Source organism: Pseudomassariella vexata (assembly GCF_002105095.1).
Source record: "Pseudomassariella vexata strain CBS 129021 chromosome Unknown BCR38scaffold_1, whole genome shotgun sequence".
Classification (NCBI taxonomy): Eukaryota; Fungi; Ascomycota; class Sordariomycetes; order Amphisphaeriales; family Pseudomassariaceae; genus Pseudomassariella; species Pseudomassariella vexata.
In genome coordinates, this window is record NW_024467956.1 from 401,104 (window position 1) to 417,841 (window position 16,738).

Genomic DNA, 16,738 nt, shown 5'->3' on the forward strand with positions numbered 1-16,738 from the left:
TTCAGACCAGTATATCGAGCAACGGTACTACTAAGATAGATGTCACAAACCTGTTCATTTGTAGTGCAACCAACGTATTTATGTACTTCTTTGCGACGAATCAGGGAACAGGATATGATGTTCTGAGGCGATAGTAATACAGCGGTAAAAAGAACTGCGCTGTTAAAATGACTCGTCTACTCCAATTTCTTTGATCCGCTATATTCATATGCCGACCAACTTGAGTAAGTGATGTTTTGACCGCTGCATGGGACGACCCTAAATAGACCAAGTTGGGAGTGCGGTAGTGACCATGACAATTGGACTAAGCAGATAGTTTATTTAGGCGTACTAGAGAAGCGGACATAGAGTTTGGGGAGCCAGCTTGCTACATGTAGAGCAATTGGGCAGTGACTTCTTTCGACGATCTGGATGCTTGAGGGCAATGTTTAATGAAGACTCGAGCCACTCGGATGGAGTGTAGGGAAATACTTAAATTGAGCATGGGTAAGCCGTTGGGGCATGGACCCGCATTCCCTCGAAGTGAGCCAATGATTCGACATCAATTTTAATGAGCCTCGACGGGTACGTACCGCTAGGGAAGTTGGGCCTTGGCGCATCGCTGGGTGCTAGCGTGGGCCATTACGGTTGGCGGTGTTGTCAGCAATTGATCTGGATGTCGGCGGGGATTTGCGGCGATAATCTGCAATAGAACTCTCGTCTTCTTGTCCCGGCGGTGCTTTCTTTTCCTACCGTCAGCTTTTCACAATACCCTCGGATTCCCAAAAATAGTAGCAGACATTCGCTTGATCTGTTTCTCACGGCGACGACGCTCTTCATCAGATCTCGTGGACCAACCGACGGCCGAGTGCAACGCCTCGCCCCGCAACTCTGCGACGCGTCAACCAGGGGTGCCACCCTCCCTACCCTCCACTTGCGGCCGCGAAATCCCGTTGCGCCAGGTGCTCGAGGCAAGATGGCTTCGACCACAACTTCAGGCCATCTTTCTTTTTCCTCTCTGTTTACTATTACGTTGCTATTGGCTGCCGTTCCGATGGCCTCAGGACACGACCATGACTCCTCCCGCATCGAGGAGGGGCAGACCATCTCCATGGATCCCATTGTACGTTCATCCGACTCGATACCCACGACAGACGATAGGGGCCAGAAGAGACATGACGGAAGGATCGGTGCTGATTGAAAATGCAGGACGCAATACTATGGGTTCATATATTTATCCAAATGCTTGCCTGGGGCGTAATATTTCCTGTCGGCATGGTACTTGGTGTATGTTCCCCTCGCTGCCCTCTCTGTCCGTCATTAATCTAACCGTCCCTTGGGTCAACAGATCGTGAAGAACCGATGGCACGTCCCCATCCAGGTGTTCGGCACCGTTCTCTCCATCCTGGGCTACGCACTCGGCCACATGCACGGCGGCCGCGAATTCCTCCACACCAACGTACACTCCAAGTTCGCCAAACCTTTGATGCTGATGCTCTTCTCCCAAGTCATCATAGGCATCTACCTGCGGCTGCACCTGGAGACGGGGTTCAATGGCAAGGCTCGACGATATGTGAAGCTGGGCCACGGAATTCTCGGCAAGGCGATGCCCATTCTCGCCTGGACTCAGATGTTGTTTGGCGGCATTACTTCTCTGGGTTTCTGCCAGGGTGACCATCTAGGACAATGCTTGGCGCACTTTATAATGGGCAGCGCATTCATCGCGTACGGCATCATCCTCACGCTCCTACTCATCATCGGCCAGATCTGGTTGAAGCGCACCGGCCGGTCGCAGGAGTTCTTCGACAGTGCCGTCATTGCGGCCTGGGGTTGCGTCAACACCTTTACCGAGCACCGCTGGGGTACGGCCTGGGTCCGGAACGACTGGCAGCACACGACCATGGGTATTGTTTGGTGGTGTGCCGGCTTGGCCGGCGTTTGGCTGAGCAAGGATCGTGATGGTCGACCGCAGCGCAACTTCATCCCCGGATTTGTACTCTTGATTACCGGCTGGGCCATGAGCTCGCATCCCCAGGAATTGATGATCAGCGCCATGACGCACAAGATGTTTGGGTACACGCTCATGTCCGCCGGTGTCACACGTATGATTGAGGTATCCTTTGTGGTCAAGGACCGCAACGGCATGTCGGAGGATGGACGTCAGACGTCGAGCTTCCAATACATCCCTGTTTTCGTGAGTTTCCCCCTTTCCAGACCTCTCCCACCAAACACTAATGAAATTACAGCTACTCTATGCCTCCGGCTTCCTATTCATGGGTGCCACCGAAGAGCAAATGGACCTCGTCGCCAACTCGGGCATCGACCACGTCGCCTACGTCTTGATTCTCTACTCGCTCGCCTTCATCGTCTTCCTCTTCACTATGATGCTCATTAATTTGTATGACCGCAACGCAAACCCGCTGGAGCCGACAAAGGATGTGGTCAATGGCCGTCTTGGTCCGAGATTAAATGGCACTGTGCCAGTGAGAGACGCACAGGAATTTGAGCTTGAGGGCTTGATGAGCGAGGATGATGAGGACGACCGCAGGAGGAGATTGCGGGAGGAGGAGGCGGGGTTGGATAGCCCTTCGACGGTGGGAAAGAATAGTGACAATATGGCATGAAGAGAATGCATTGGTGACACATAGATGGAATGCGAATTATTTCTTTGGTCTACTCTGCTGCATATATCGGTGTTTGGGCTTGGACTGGATGGGAAGTTTTATAATCATACATAAGTCTGTTGATGATGTTGATACCGAGGTCTTTCATCTTTTGTGGAGTATGTAGTGATACCCCACTTTCGTTGTTTTCAAACTACACTGTTTGCTGGAGAGATGTAACTCTTCTCTTTGCTAATACAGCATGCTAAATCGTTCGAGTAGTCTCGGTTCGCATGGTTAGTCCACGTGAGTGTGATCATGCATTTAGAGACGATTTGATGATGCGTGGCCTGGCCAATTGTCAAGATTCTGGTTATGGGGCCAAACCTTCGTAATCAGCCTGAAGGTCTCAACAGTTATCAGAGTTCGTTGAATAGCCTGTATAATCACACTACAATATTATGGCCCTCGAGGTTATACTACAGTATTTTGGTGTTTATTTAACCACAAGTCGTCCGGAGTGTGAAGGTAATGGTGACAGGATCTAGCCGTGGGCTGACGCATAACGACACACAGAAGAATCTGTCAAAACCATTAGTAACTGATCGTGTTGTGTCTTCCAAACTATAGACAATCGGCCACAGGAGCCATGCAGCAAGATCATCCGGCCCCTCATCTGGATTGTCTCGTATAGGTTGTATTACTTAAGGAATAACTAGTTAGGGTAGACAACACTTCAGGGTCATCATTAGCAGCTGGTCCTCTTTGTCACTTATATCTAAGACCCATCATTTGCCTCCACATGTTCGATAGTGGTTGTCGAGTTCCAACGTGACGGGTGAAGATGGAACCCAGTATCAACACGGCTCTAACTGTATTGAAGAATTGAACAATTTTCTTGGAGCTTAACATGGATATCATGATGGACTCAATTTGTACTTTTAAATGAAAAGACTGAATTAATAGAACGAGGCAGGACTTTGGGGAGTAAAATAGGTGCGTTGAATCGACAGGAATATGTAATTACCGCAACTCAGCAGGGTTGGGAAAGAGCTGCTCAGTGTATACCACTAACTTCTAAGATAATCCGAATGTCCTCTTTGGTGTGCAGCGGACCAGGGTCTGAAATCCTGTTCCAGACTCAGTTTTGTTTCAACAGACTTCGGATTTTCCGCACGGGATCTCTCCAGGTTTTCTAAAACTTCAATACTTGTCATGTATCTTCAATTTCGAGCTTAACCCATCAACTACATATTGTGCTATCCGCCTTCCAGAAAGCATGGTAAGGCAGAAATGTTCAATACATTTACAGGTTATCACCGTCGGATGTCATCTTCATTTTGGTGTGGAATTAGTGGCGAACATATGTTGACTAGGAACCGTCAAGGTTATGGTTATGGGACCAAACCTTCGAAATGGGCCTGAGAGCCTCAGCATTTGTTAGAGTTTGTTGAAGTGCTGTGCTGGAGGGCTTGGGTGACCATGCTATGATAATGCAGCTGTAAGCACATATTTGCAGTCTGTTTAAGCAAAGGTCGCCCTTTTCAGCTGCCATAGCATTCATGCATTTATGCTCCTCTATAGTCATAAAATAGTGTTGTGTTTAACAAAGTCTCATACCTAAACAGTCTTTTTAGGGGAATCGAGGGAATCTTCCCTCTGTTCATATGTCTAGACATACACCTCGGGTTCGCTTCGGCCAGATATAAAGCTCAACGGAGGAAGTGCAGATGAGGGTATCCAAGCCGCGCAAGGGCACTAAAGTACATCAGGTGTACCTAACCGTAACCCAAGGCTACTAACTCCACATACCCGCCTGCCACATCAACCACCAGACCATTTTTGCCAATGACGCTATTTCCAATTTTGTGGTTGCCCTCTGGTCGACTGTTCCACGATTTCCCAACAGTACTCGTCTCTAAGTGCTTCAATCAGTCCCCGGGGGCTCTATTGCATGGCGCATAATGGTGCTGACGTCACCGTCGCCATCTTAATGGTTTACAGAGCCAGCCTTCTCGTCCTCGCAATCCTAACGGCGTGCCCCTTAGCTTCGTTGTTCGTCTGTCCATGCGCTCAAACCCGACAACATGACTTTCGGGGAACTTAGTCCGATTGGTTAGTTGACACACAGCCATTGGGGTGACACACAGCAGGGGTTATTATGTTAGGAAGCACACAGCCTATGCCTGCAACTGCTCAATCAGACATACAGTCCCGCCGTGCGACTACTAAATTAATCGAAGAAACGACCGAATGATTATCGCGATGGCGACCTAGATGAGCCTACAGGAATACCAACACTGCTGAACGAAAGATACTAGCATGCGGGATCCCGCTGGCACTGAAATTTCGGCTACATACGAAAGTGAAGAAGGGAATAACAGGTGGGGTCCACGCCGCACAAGGACACTAAAGTATCATATGTGTACCTCACCATGACATGAGGCCGTCTATCCCGCAGATATCATATTAACCGCTATGCCTCTTCACGCGTTATGCTATGTAGTTTAGTCTCAATAGGCTCTGGAAAGTGCTCTTGCTCTCTAAGGATGAAAGGAAGGGTCTAGCCTGCTAGCTACAGTAGCAACTGTACCAACTGCAGCACTTGATTCTATAGAATTTGTACTTTTAATTATTCCGCTTCGTTTCCGCTAAATTTCTATTTTAAGCCCCGGCCTGAAAGCTATTCGTTATACGTCACGGCCATGAGGTAGCCCGCCGGATGATGGATCTGCCGACCCTTTGGGCCCTTGCATACGAACCTGTACATAGCTAAATGATTGGACAGGACCTTCGACCTTCCTTGCTCATGGTACAACACAATACAATAGTTAACCCCATGCCCATACTTTCTTAACTCTATGTCTAACCTATAATATGAAAATTACAGGGTTTTTAGCGTTACGAACCTCTTATTGGATTGTGGGTGGGCAAATGGTCTTGTATTGAAAGTGTCATGACCTCTGGAGAGTCCAGAGAGAAGTAAAGGGCGGCCATAAGGGCCTTATATAGTCAGAAATGACTGATGCCTGCCCCACAGCCAGGACTTGTGTGGTTCAATGGGTAGAGGTCATATTGACCCATACTTCGTACGGTTTGCGGCTTTACTTTTCTCCTTTTGACTTGGCAGTCTTGACGGAGTAGCCTTGAAGGTCCAACACCTCTACCGTAGGATAAACTATTAAAATAGGTAACTAAAGAGTAGAATACCTTTGAGATATTATATGTGAAGGTTAACCCTCGCAGACTCACTACAACCAGGTGACTTACAGCTGGAACACCTGCCGTGGCAGTGTCAGATGGGAAGCCAATCATAACCCTTGTAGGAGCCCCGCCAAGCGTGGATGACTTAGTCGCGCTCCCTCAAACCTAAGTTGTCATCTTCTTTCCTTCGCTCCTTAGAGTAGAATCTTGGTCGATAGCACCTAATCGAGGTCTATACCCATGCGATGCAACCCAGGTCGTGACATTATATAACATATATTATAAGAGCTAATACTTACTATAGTAAGCCTTGTTACAAATTTGTAATTAAGACGAATATATTTTTAAATCGGATTTCACTATAGTCGCTAGAAAGTCAGTTAGTAGCATATTAAGCTAGTATATAAACTAGGCTCCAACCTGATAACCAACGGACTTATGGAGCGATTACTGAAGATACTGTCTAGGAGGTTTAGGGACAAGGTACATGAAGGCACCGACAAGGCTATAGAAGGAACGACGACAAAGTTGGGAATAGCTTCAATTTGGCCCTAAGAGGGCATGTCAAGGAACCTTCGCAATGGACCTAAGAACCTTCACAATTATTAGAATTTGTTGAAGTGCTGTGTTGGAGGGCCTCTGTGACCACACCATGATAATTTAGCTCTGAAGGTCATATTTGCAGCCTGTTTAATCATAGAGCCTCCCCCCTGTGTAATCAACGCGGTAAGCAGCCATCCATTCTTTCATATGTAACGAGAGTATGGTGCGGAATATGGGACGATATCTTTGGCTTCTCACAAAACGTACAGTGATTGCAGGCCGAATATTAGCTATTCCTATCAGGTACTTGCACCGACCAATATAGATCCACGGAGGTGTCTTCCTGCTGTCCAAATCACACCTGCTTCGTGCGAGCGACTTGGCAGGTGGGACAAATGTTACCCATCAGGCACAGTATACTTACACCCAACCCATGGCATTCTGGCACTAGACTCAAAATAGAAAGGCCGGCAATCATGTGCATTGCCATCCCATCGTAATCAATGCAGGTCATGACTCTAGCCAAACTCAACTTCTATCATCATTGGAGGAACTACCGTAGACCAAATATCATTGGAGCGCATATGGGCTCAGATGTGGGGTGTCGTAATTAGAAGAGAGCACGCTCGATCTAGAACAACCAGATGTGGATTCAGTAAGTGAACTGGGGCTGCTATGTTACCAGAATACGAATTCCAGGAAACCCTCTGCCCATTTCAGCGGGAAAGTATGATCTCGGTTATCGGATTGGTAAGGGCTAGTGGCGGCGCGCGGCACCCCAGAAAATGTGCCAAATATAGTGGCTTCTTGCCTGATTGGGAATTACTGAGATGGTCCGGTCGTGAACGGGGTTCCACCAATCATCCACTTATTTCCCAACTTTTCCAAGCCACTGTTCTGAATTGACTCTGATGGAGAGTTTGCGGAGGCGCGTATCGTGTGATGAGAAAGGGGAGCCCGGACCCCTTAATTTTCAACCACGCCAACGTCCACTTTCAATTCTCCGCCAGTCCCGAGCCAGCGCTCTGCTTTGAGTCCGTACAGGCCGGCCATGGTTGATTCCAGCTTAAATACTGGGACTCCGCCGATCATGATCGGTTTCTGGGTTACGATATCATTTGTGACATTTCCGCCGCCGCCGTCGTGAATATGATCTTCTCGCGCGTCTTCAACGCCGTCTTGGCATCGGTCGCTCTCCTGAGCGCCGGCGTCAACGCCTACGCTGACCCTGGAGCATGTTCCGGTCAGTGCTGGTCTCACGATCCATCTGTCATCCAGCGAACTTCGGATGGCGTATACTTCCGCTTCGAGACGGGCAGCTTGATCGGTATCTGGAAGTCGAGTGCCCTGACCGGGCCGTGGGTTTACCAAGGTGCTGCGATCCCGGCCGGATCGTCAATCAACCTGGCGGGCAATGATGATCTCTGGGTATGTCAGCCACATTGACAATTCTTCTGAAGTCATGCCTGCTGACAGACAACAGGCCCCCGATGTCCAAAAGGTCGGCAGCACCTACATCATGTACTACAGCGTCTCAACCTTCGGCTCGCAAAACTCAGCCATCGGCTACGCCACCTCGACGACCATGGAATACGGGTCGTGGGTCGACCACGGCGCCACGGGCGTCACCTCGACCAGCAGCAAAAACTACAACGCCATTGACGCCAACGTCATCGCCTCGGGTTCCTCATACTACATGAACTTCGGCTCCTTCTGGGGCGGCATCTTCCAGGCCCCCTTGAACTCGGCCGCCACCAAGGCCGCGAGTGCGTCTTACCAGCTCATCTACCAGCCCGCGGGCAGCCACGCTACTGAGGGGAGCTTCATGTACTATCGCAGTGGCTACTATTACATGTTCTGGAGTGAGGGTATCTGCTGTGGCTATGATACGTCTAAGCCTGCTACTGGTGCCGAGTACAAGATTAGGGTGTGCAGGAGCACGGCAGTCAGTGGACCCTTCGTGGATCAAACTGGCGCGAGCTGTTTGAGTGGTGGTGGTACTACCGTCCTAGAGAGTCATGGGACTGTTTATGGACCTGGTGGCCAGGGTGTCTTTTCTGATAGCACCCACGGCACTGTTCTGTACTACCATTATGGTGAGTTGACTTTACCCTATTGCATCTTGATGAACTTGATGGTTAACTTTTCTCTCTAGCTGATACCTCCATTGGTCTTGCTGACTCGCAGTACCAGTTCGGATGGAATGTCATCACCTGGTCGAGCGGATGGCCGACGGTATAAAGCAGTGTGGCCTTGCATGGTTCGGGCCCAGTTCATTTCTATATATATATATTTCTTCAAACTGTACATATTGCATTCCAGCAACGCATAACGCGTATATATTGCTTCAAACACTTCATATTTTCGTTCTGTGTACGCCCAACCGTCAACGCTTCAACATGTGTAATTAATTTGGACACTTTCCCCAAAGGCGATTATCGTTCTCAATGTCCTGAAATATATTAGTCACTTAGGTACGGGGAACAGTGCATGCATTCATTGGGGTTGTAGTATTATTCCATGAAGATGCACTTGGTGCAGGTGAATGTAATTGCGCATATTGCCTACACGAAGAAATAATTGAGCTTCAAATCCTTCTTTTCAAGAGAAGTGGCCAAGACCTGAAATGCAATAAAGACAAGAGGCGGGCGTGAAAGTATACATGACCTTATCAAACTCGTCCATAGTTATGTATTTACAACCCAATAGATACAACTAACAAGCACATCCAGACAAACATCTAAGCACTGTACACATTACCACAACCTATTAAGACCAAACGAAACACTGCTCTGCCCTTCCCACGTAGGGCACAGAATCCAATCACCCCGGATAATGAACATTGGGACTCCGTGCCCCGTACCGGTCCCACGCCAACCCCTCCCGAGCCGCTCAATTGGACGCTTTGGTCTTATACTCAAACCCGCCTTTATGTATACTTTGATAAACTCTGTAATTATCTTCGGCATCATCCATTCAAGCCTTTAGAGTCCAAAGAGTCGGATTTCGGGTGTTCAGAGATGTTAAGTACCAGATATCAGATATTCGACTTTGCAGGAAGGAGCTTCGCGTTTGCAGTACTGGCTCGGCGCCTGGCTATAGAAAGCAGTATCGGCTTCTTTACATAGCTTTCTATATTTTTGTAGCCAATTTCTTAGTGTTGAATAGCCCTCTCATCGCGCTTCGATGGAAAAGGATGTGCTCAAATTCGAAGCATTGTAAAGTAATAGGCTATGGCCGTTCTGTCTTCCGTAGGAATTGAACATGATGCAGTACTTTTAGATCTCACACCTGATTCGTTCATTATCCAATCACGAAAAATGGAGACATTTCCAAGCCGGGTCACAATGACTGTATGTTACATAATCGTCCATCCCATCAAGGTCTCGGACTCGCGTACATGAATCTGTAAGTAAAACGGCCAAGGGAAGCCTTTCGTTTAACAGACAAGTCTGAACGAAGCGCTGACAGAAACCAAACTTATCCCTATGTACGAAACATAGGTTTGGGTCACGTTGACGCGATAGTCGAAATCAACGATTAGGATTGTGGATCTCTTCGACCTGACATGGCCACAGAAAGAAACATATTCCCTGAAGTATTCGAAGAGTGCTTGGCCCCTGAGTTAGTGGTTGTATTGGATGTGGTTAACATGTTTGTAATGCTATTCCCTTAGTTCACGACCACTAAGTAGCATTTGTATGGCAACTTCCTAACACTCGATTCAGAGCCGGCGACGATGCTAACAAGCTAGAGCCCCCGAAAGCTGCCATATGCAGAGTCCTGTCAGTCCTAATGCTAGCAAGCTTTTGGCTGTCATCATCATAACCTTCTTCACCTGGCGCCACTTCCTCCTGGATCTTGTGCCACTCTTCTGGCAAGGTTCGAGGAAAGGTCCAGTCCTGAAAGCTTGGCACGATGGGGTATCGCATCAAACCGGGGACATGAAACCAATACTCGCCAGCAGCCAGAATTTCGTCCCGGTTGACGACTTGCAGTCGTGCTGCTTCTGGTAAGGAGGAAGCGGAAAGATAGCCGTCGAATCTATTGTCAGCGACTATGGCACATGCAGTGTGCAAGAGGCCGTAATATAATCCTCCCTGAGCATCATCGAACCCATATAAACTTAGCAGCGGCACGTCGTTTTCGTCATAGCCTGGATGCCGAACAGAGATGCGCCTAGGCTTGACCCTCTGTAAATAAGAGTATTCGGCAGGAAGAGGAGTGGCGATGACGGATGCAGGAGGGCGGATGCAAACGGTCGGTCGAGGACCCATCGTCATAACTCTGAAGAATTGAACTGGGCGGGCATTGTTGGAAGACGAAGCGCGCGGACGAGTTACTGTGCAAAGAGCGAAATGCAAGGCGAATTAGCGCGCCACCGCCTTACAATCCACCGTTTTGCCTGACCCCGATAATTGAACTGCAACAGGTCATCCGTACAAGAATCATTTATAGAGCTTGTACTCACAGCCAAACCCTTTCTAATATAGCGTATAATGACATAGAGCAATAATCATGCACTCAGACTTTCGACAACACATGTACCGGATGCTGGATCACACACAGGAGTTCATACTCATTCCCCGACCAAGCCACAGTTCGTGGCACGCATGTGGCTCACTTTTATCATTCGAAACTTGTTAATCCGTCGCCTGCCCTGAGAGCTTGAAAGGCTTACTCTACCTAGTTGAAAACGGATAGAACTTGAACCGACATCTAATGTAGCATATGCCATTCTATCTGGCTAACGAGCCTATTCAAGACGGGCGAGGAGGTACTTTATTGTTGCATAACAGTTTTCAGACGCAGACTGTGACTTTTTGGACTTGAAGACGGAGATCAACCAGTCACATCTTACAGCAAAACAATATCGATATCAGCCTGCGCATAGCGAGGACGAGCGACGATGTAAGCGTATCCGGCTTATCTTACGGCAGAGGGTAGAAAAGTATTTAGCATGATTACCCCCAGAACTGCAATACATGCCCGTCAGCCATCTTGTTCATGAGTGTGCTACAATCACAAACCAGGCGCAATTCTCTGGAACGAGCATGAATGATTCCGTCATTTACGTCTTTCGTAATGTTTATGCGAGCTTGCACTTTATTGACGACATTCGCTACATCCGTCACTTGCACAACAATCAGCCCGGGTCATGAGAGGAAACACAGCTATTGTTAGACATACGACATGGACAAAGTGTAAGTAAGATTCTGGTCGCTGAGGACCATTTTGGTATTAGGATGATCCATCTCAACCCACATGATGCTATGCCATCAGGACTACTAACCATACAAAATATATGCTGGACGAGCGTTACTCGCCAAGAGGAAATCATGGAAATTAACGCAAGAACCGATGTGGGTAGTCCGGGTGGTTCCCGAAACTGGTAGCTCACACTTTTCAGGGCTTCAAATTGCGAGAAATTCGCCTTTCTTCGGCTCCTTCGATGACTGAATCCGTTCGTTGGAGTATTCCAGAACATCCCAGCTGTTTTCTTGATTTGATAATGATGAATCCGCCCAGATCATATCCCAGGCCTTTGCTCTGCGCTATTTTGGTTGCAATGCTCTGGGTACCATTGGCTATTCCGTAGCTATGAATTCATAAAGTATTGTGGAAATCTACGCGCACAAAGGCGAGGATGACACCCAGTGCTATATGGACACTATGTGTCCTGGTCGATCCTTCTTCTGGATATTTATGCCGATTGGACCGGGAGAATACTTGACCGACATCTACAGACGACATGAGCTAAGCATAATGGGGTCACATTTGATTGGACTTATTGTAAGTCCCTTTATTTCAAGTGTAGCCCAATCTCTAGCGGTGTCAGTTTGCCACTGCTCGTGGACGAATCACGTTCTTCGGCTGCCATCAATAGATGTCTCTCTATGTAGCAGAGCTCACTCTGGACAGGCCGTCAAAAAATGGTGACACTTTGCAGGTCAATTTGAAGCAGGAAGAAACTTTGGAATGGTGGCTCTCAATAGTTCATTGTATTGTTCGCTACACAGTTAAAGGTCGTCAAGATCTTGCTGTGTAAAATATGCTGTTCTACCGCCTTTGTACCACTAGCATGGATGGGTTTTGCTGTCCTTTCCCCATTCCTATTCCGTTTTTCGAGTAAAACTTTTACGGGTTTTGCTGTCAGTGACCACGTATTCGTCAGGTCTCATCATATGTTTCTTCTTCTCAACCTTGACTTCCTACCATATAGATTTGCCTTTGCCGCCAGCGACGTGTTTTGGGGGGTCAGAATCATGGACAGTACCACCCTGTACTGCGGCTTGAACAGATTCACCCGGATTGTCCACTATACTGTCGTCCACCGATACGTGCGTCATTCCAGACTGGTAACTTGAGGACTGGGCAGGCTCCTCCGAATAATCCATCGTAGATTGAGACCACCGGTGTCATTCTCAAGGGAATATTGTTTTCAATGAATCCAATGTATTTGTCGAGAATACAGGCATATTTTGAATCCACATCTATACATGAATCTCGATGTCAAGCGGAGGAAGACCCGAAAAAAGGCCGAGGATGGGTATTCGTTTTTGTGAGCCTTTGCTTGCTCATAATGAAGGCGGAGAATACGCGTTCTGGGAATCATGCTTTCTTTATAGGTATCCATAATGATGAAGGAAAGCAGACAGGATATTGAGCAATACAACCATGGGTCAGCTTATTCGTGGTTGTTGAGAACCCGCGGGACAGTTCTGGTTGAAGATGAATATCGAAAGCTTATCTGGGTATGAGGAAGACAAGAGGAATCTACGGAGTTAGTCCACCATCCCGCGGCAGAGACAGCGCGACTTGTACTGCTTCGTCATCTTCTTCCCAGCCATCTACATTCATACCGGGGAAGGTAAGCTTGTTCGGACAAACTTGAGCATTTATAGTAAATCATTTGCCCTCCCAATCCTCTTCCAAAGTGGCAGTCTTCGCTCCATGTTGAACATAGAGAGTAGCAAATGAATTCCAGAGCTCTCATCATCGTCGGTACTGAGAAGGCGAGCGTACAGGTCATAAGTAAAGGCAGGCTGGTTGAATGGTAGCAAGGTCCCGGCTTTGAAACTGCCGGCGTTGGTATATCGCATGCCAGCTGGGAGAATAGCACACGGGCCAAGTTTGAATGATAAGTTACAATCATATTTGTGCTGATCGGTCCCTGCACGCGCTTATTGGATAGTGGAGGTGGTGGGTAGGCCACTGGAATTGAGGAGGCCATGACGGTACAAATTTCATAGAGGCAGCGGTGATCTGAGATTCCCAGAAATGTAGTTGATTTCAGACTTCAGATTTTGTTAGCAAGGGACGGCACAGGTTTTATGCGGGGAGGGTACTTATCTAGATATGCGTAGTTCTCACTAGTGCTAAATACAAAGTCTATACGGAGTGGGACGTCGTAATAATTCTTTTATTTCCACAGATGCTGATTCCCTAATCGTAATTTTTATTCTTATCAGTCACTCTCAAAATGTGCAGCCAAGAAGCACATTTATCTGTGCTTAAGACACTTATGGTCACCTCTACTCATTTTGAATTGAGAGGGCGGAGACACATTTAAATAATGTCTTATTATAGCTTGCAATAAGTCCGATAGGCTGTGGACATCCTGCAAAGTTGAGCCGGAGTTTGTAGAGAGTAAGTATGGGAAAGGAGAGAATGCAGGTTCCTGATTGATTAGAATGAGTGACTCAAGTTCGGTGACAGAATTTGAGTCAGTTATGGTGAATATTTTGAAGACAAATCTTTTGAAGGGGTGAGTTGGTCGGTGAAATAATCAAATAATAGAAAACCAGCCAACATCAAGTCCCCGCACCATACAGGTGAGGCCCAGCCATACACCCAATGTGGCTGTGCTGACAGAATGGTATCGGTATACTTGAGTATGCAACTATATGTAAGCAAGGAATTAGCCATTATTAGTCTTCTTATAAGTACAGTAGCGAGGATTCAGCGGGAAGGCCGAGGATATAGTCAATAGATGACAAAAACGCATAGCTAGAAGACAGAAAATAAAGAATAGCCAACCCGGAGTAAATGCTATGATATGGATGCCCTTATGCCTTAATGCTTTACTCAACACGTCTTCTTCGTCGACAGAATTGAGATAACACCATTGTCTAAGCCGTCTCTGCCTCCGTCACCTGAACCCACATATTGTCTTCAATAAACTGGCTGAAACTTAAAGAATCCCAAGGCTTCATCGGATTGACAAGCTGGAAGTCAAAAGCGTGGAACAACTAGAAGAATTTTTGCGGTTAGTGGCAAGCCTCTTTCAAAGCACGCAGATAGAGGTAATCCAATACCAACCTCGAAATAAATCTTGCTCAACTCCATGAACGCTACTACCTTGCCAGCACACATCCAGCGCCCGTGCCCGAACACAAGCTCGACGTTCCGCTCCATTTCAAGCCGGGTGGCATCATCGGCTTCGGTGAAACGTTCGGGGCGGAAGACCTCGGCGTCCTCTCCGAAAAGGACTTTCGATCGAACTAAAGCTCCTGTGTTCATACCAATAGCTGTCCCGCCTGGTATGAAGTAGCCGCTTATGACATCTCCTTGGGGAGGCACTGCTTTCGGGTACAGTCCAGGAGCCGGGGGTCGCATTCTGATGCCTTCATAAATGATTGCCTGGAAAGGGAGAGACGATTAGCTAGAGATGAGATAATATGTCCACTCTACAGAAATGTGGCAAGTGCATATGACAGCAAACTAGAACGCTGTTGGGTCGTTGATATGCATCTTACCTGTAAGTAAGGGATCTTCTTCGCCTCTTCAACAGTTATCGGGCTAGACACTTTTCCATTCCTGACCACTTGCATGATCTCCGCCTTGAACTTTTGATATACCCGTGGGGACGACATGAGATACAACAACGTTGTCCGAATGACCGAGGCCGTATTCTCGAAGCCGGCGATAATCATAAACAGAGCCTCGGTCGCGCATTCTTGGCGGTCCAGTCCGTGTTGGATGAAAGACCCCTATTGCCCCAGATGGTGAGTTGCGCGCCGTTCGTACGGGACAAATTCCATGCGAAAAAGGGACTCACAAGCATATCCTTCTCCTCTCGTGCGTCAGCCGCAAACCTTTTGGCCACTATCTCCTCGGCGATCCTAAAACGACTCAGTCAGACTACCCTTCACATGATCCCGTCACCCCGAAACTCACCCCATTAATTTTCCCAACCCAGCCTCGTCCGTCGGCTTCGGCCCGAAAACCCGCAAGTACAGATCCGAGAACAAAATATTCCGAGTCCAAGGAACATCAAGCGCAACCGCTATTCCTGCCCAAGCCTTCTTTACACTCTCAAAAAACCCATACACATCAGAATTCGTCCTCAAACACCCAAACTCCTCCCCAAATGCCGCTCTAGTAATAACATCAATCGTAAAATACGAAGTCACCTCCGCTAAATCCACCACCCTCTTCTTCCCCGGTGTCGAAACATACCTCTCCCTCAACAACTTAACCAGCGCTTTCACCTGATCATCTACAATGCCCTCCGCCCTGGGCGTCTCACGGCCACTATACGCCCCAGCAATTTTCGCTTTCAGCCTATCGTGCTTCTCAGCCTGTAATATCGTAAAGATATTATCATGATACGGATCGAACCGAGCGGCCAGATACCAAGGGTCCCGCTGATAGCCGTTGCGGGCACCGTTAATGCGTTTTATGACTTCCGGGTCGGAAGAGGAGAGCTCGTTGGGACCGACGCGGATGAGGGGGCCGTAGACGGAGGGCAGGTCGCGGTAGAGCCAATATTGGGCGCCGCTGGTAGCGGTGCGCATGAGCCAGAGGTAGGAGAGGGAGGCTAGTGGGGGGCCGGGGATATGCCGGAGACGGTGCCAGGAGAAGATTGTGGATATTAAGAAGTAGATTGTGTAGATACTGAGGGCTAGGAGGCACCAGGCGCCAGGGGTCAGGTCGAGAGGGGTGGACGGTATGGACGCCATGGTGGAAAACTCCCACGGATGAAGTGTGACGATTGTCTGCTGTGACGAAGAAGGTTCGCTAAGGAGCAAGATTGAGATTCATAGTTCACACTATTAAAATACTCGCTAGAGGATCCCCGCGTGGTCATCCAGCACGAAATCTGTCAAAAAACCGAGTGACATGTAAGCCTGCTGTTGAATTGCATCTTACCTGCCGGTATATTCTGCAGAAAATGTTGTCTGTAGAGGATCTAGACTGTTCTAAGAGGGGGTGGCCTAGAAACTGGTCAATTAGAGTTTGGCTCTTTCTTGACATCCGATGCATTGCGTGTTGGTCACTTGCATGCGGCGGCTACAACGATAAGGTTATTTACTATAGATACATGGGACGAAAGCCGTTGTCCAAGTGGAGACAAGACCCAAATATGTTATTGTAATGCATATTAGAATATTTGATGCAACTAC

General features: G+C 47.9%; 5 protein-coding genes across 5 annotated transcripts; 2 read left to right on the forward strand and 3 right to left on the reverse strand.

The window, feature by feature from the left end:
• Positions 1 to 664: 664 nt before the first annotated feature.
• On the forward strand, positions 665 to 2,938 carry BCR38DRAFT_415647 (uncharacterized protein). The gene is made up of 4 exons (XM_040859035.1): positions 665 to 1,102; positions 1,189 to 1,266; positions 1,328 to 2,173; positions 2,226 to 2,938. Exons 1-4 carry the CDS (start codon positions 956 to 958, stop codon positions 2,601 to 2,603), a joined length of 1,449 nt encoding a protein of 482 aa, XP_040720575.1. The 5' UTR covers positions 665 to 955; the 3' UTR covers positions 2,604 to 2,938.
• Positions 2,939 to 7,478: 4,540 nt separating this feature from the next.
• Positions 7,479 to 8,570, forward strand: BCR38DRAFT_331001 (glycoside hydrolase, family 43; the record flags this gene model as incomplete). Its single annotated transcript, XM_040855016.1, has 3 exons — positions 7,479 to 7,757; positions 7,813 to 8,425; positions 8,485 to 8,570. 3 exons carry the CDS (start codon positions 7,479 to 7,481, stop codon positions 8,568 to 8,570), a joined length of 978 nt encoding a protein of 325 aa, XP_040720576.1.
• A 1,515-nt stretch (positions 8,571 to 10,085) lies between these two features.
• BCR38DRAFT_358004 (uncharacterized protein) lies at positions 10,086 to 10,594 on the reverse strand (the record flags this gene model as incomplete). Its single annotated transcript, XM_040857131.1, has 1 exon — positions 10,086 to 10,594. A coding segment is annotated over exon 1 (174 nt), but the record flags the coding sequence as incomplete, so codon positions are not given.
• On the reverse strand, positions 10,268 to 10,594 carry BCR38DRAFT_321259 (uncharacterized protein; the record flags this gene model as incomplete). The annotated part of the gene is made up of 1 exon (XM_040854773.1): positions 10,268 to 10,594. A coding segment is annotated over one exon (327 nt), but the record flags the coding sequence as incomplete, so codon positions are not given.
• A 3,689-nt stretch (positions 10,595 to 14,283) lies between these two features.
• On the reverse strand, positions 14,284 to 16,294 carry BCR38DRAFT_381153 (BcABA1, cytochrome P450 monooxygenase; the record flags this gene model as incomplete). The annotated part of the gene is made up of 5 exons (XM_040857410.1): positions 14,284 to 14,581; positions 14,652 to 14,972; positions 15,089 to 15,322; positions 15,391 to 15,454; positions 15,510 to 16,294. 5 exons carry the CDS (start codon positions 16,292 to 16,294, stop codon positions 14,462 to 14,464), a joined length of 1,524 nt encoding a protein of 507 aa, XP_040720579.1. The 3' UTR covers positions 14,284 to 14,461.
• Positions 16,295 to 16,738: the final 444 nt, after the last annotated feature.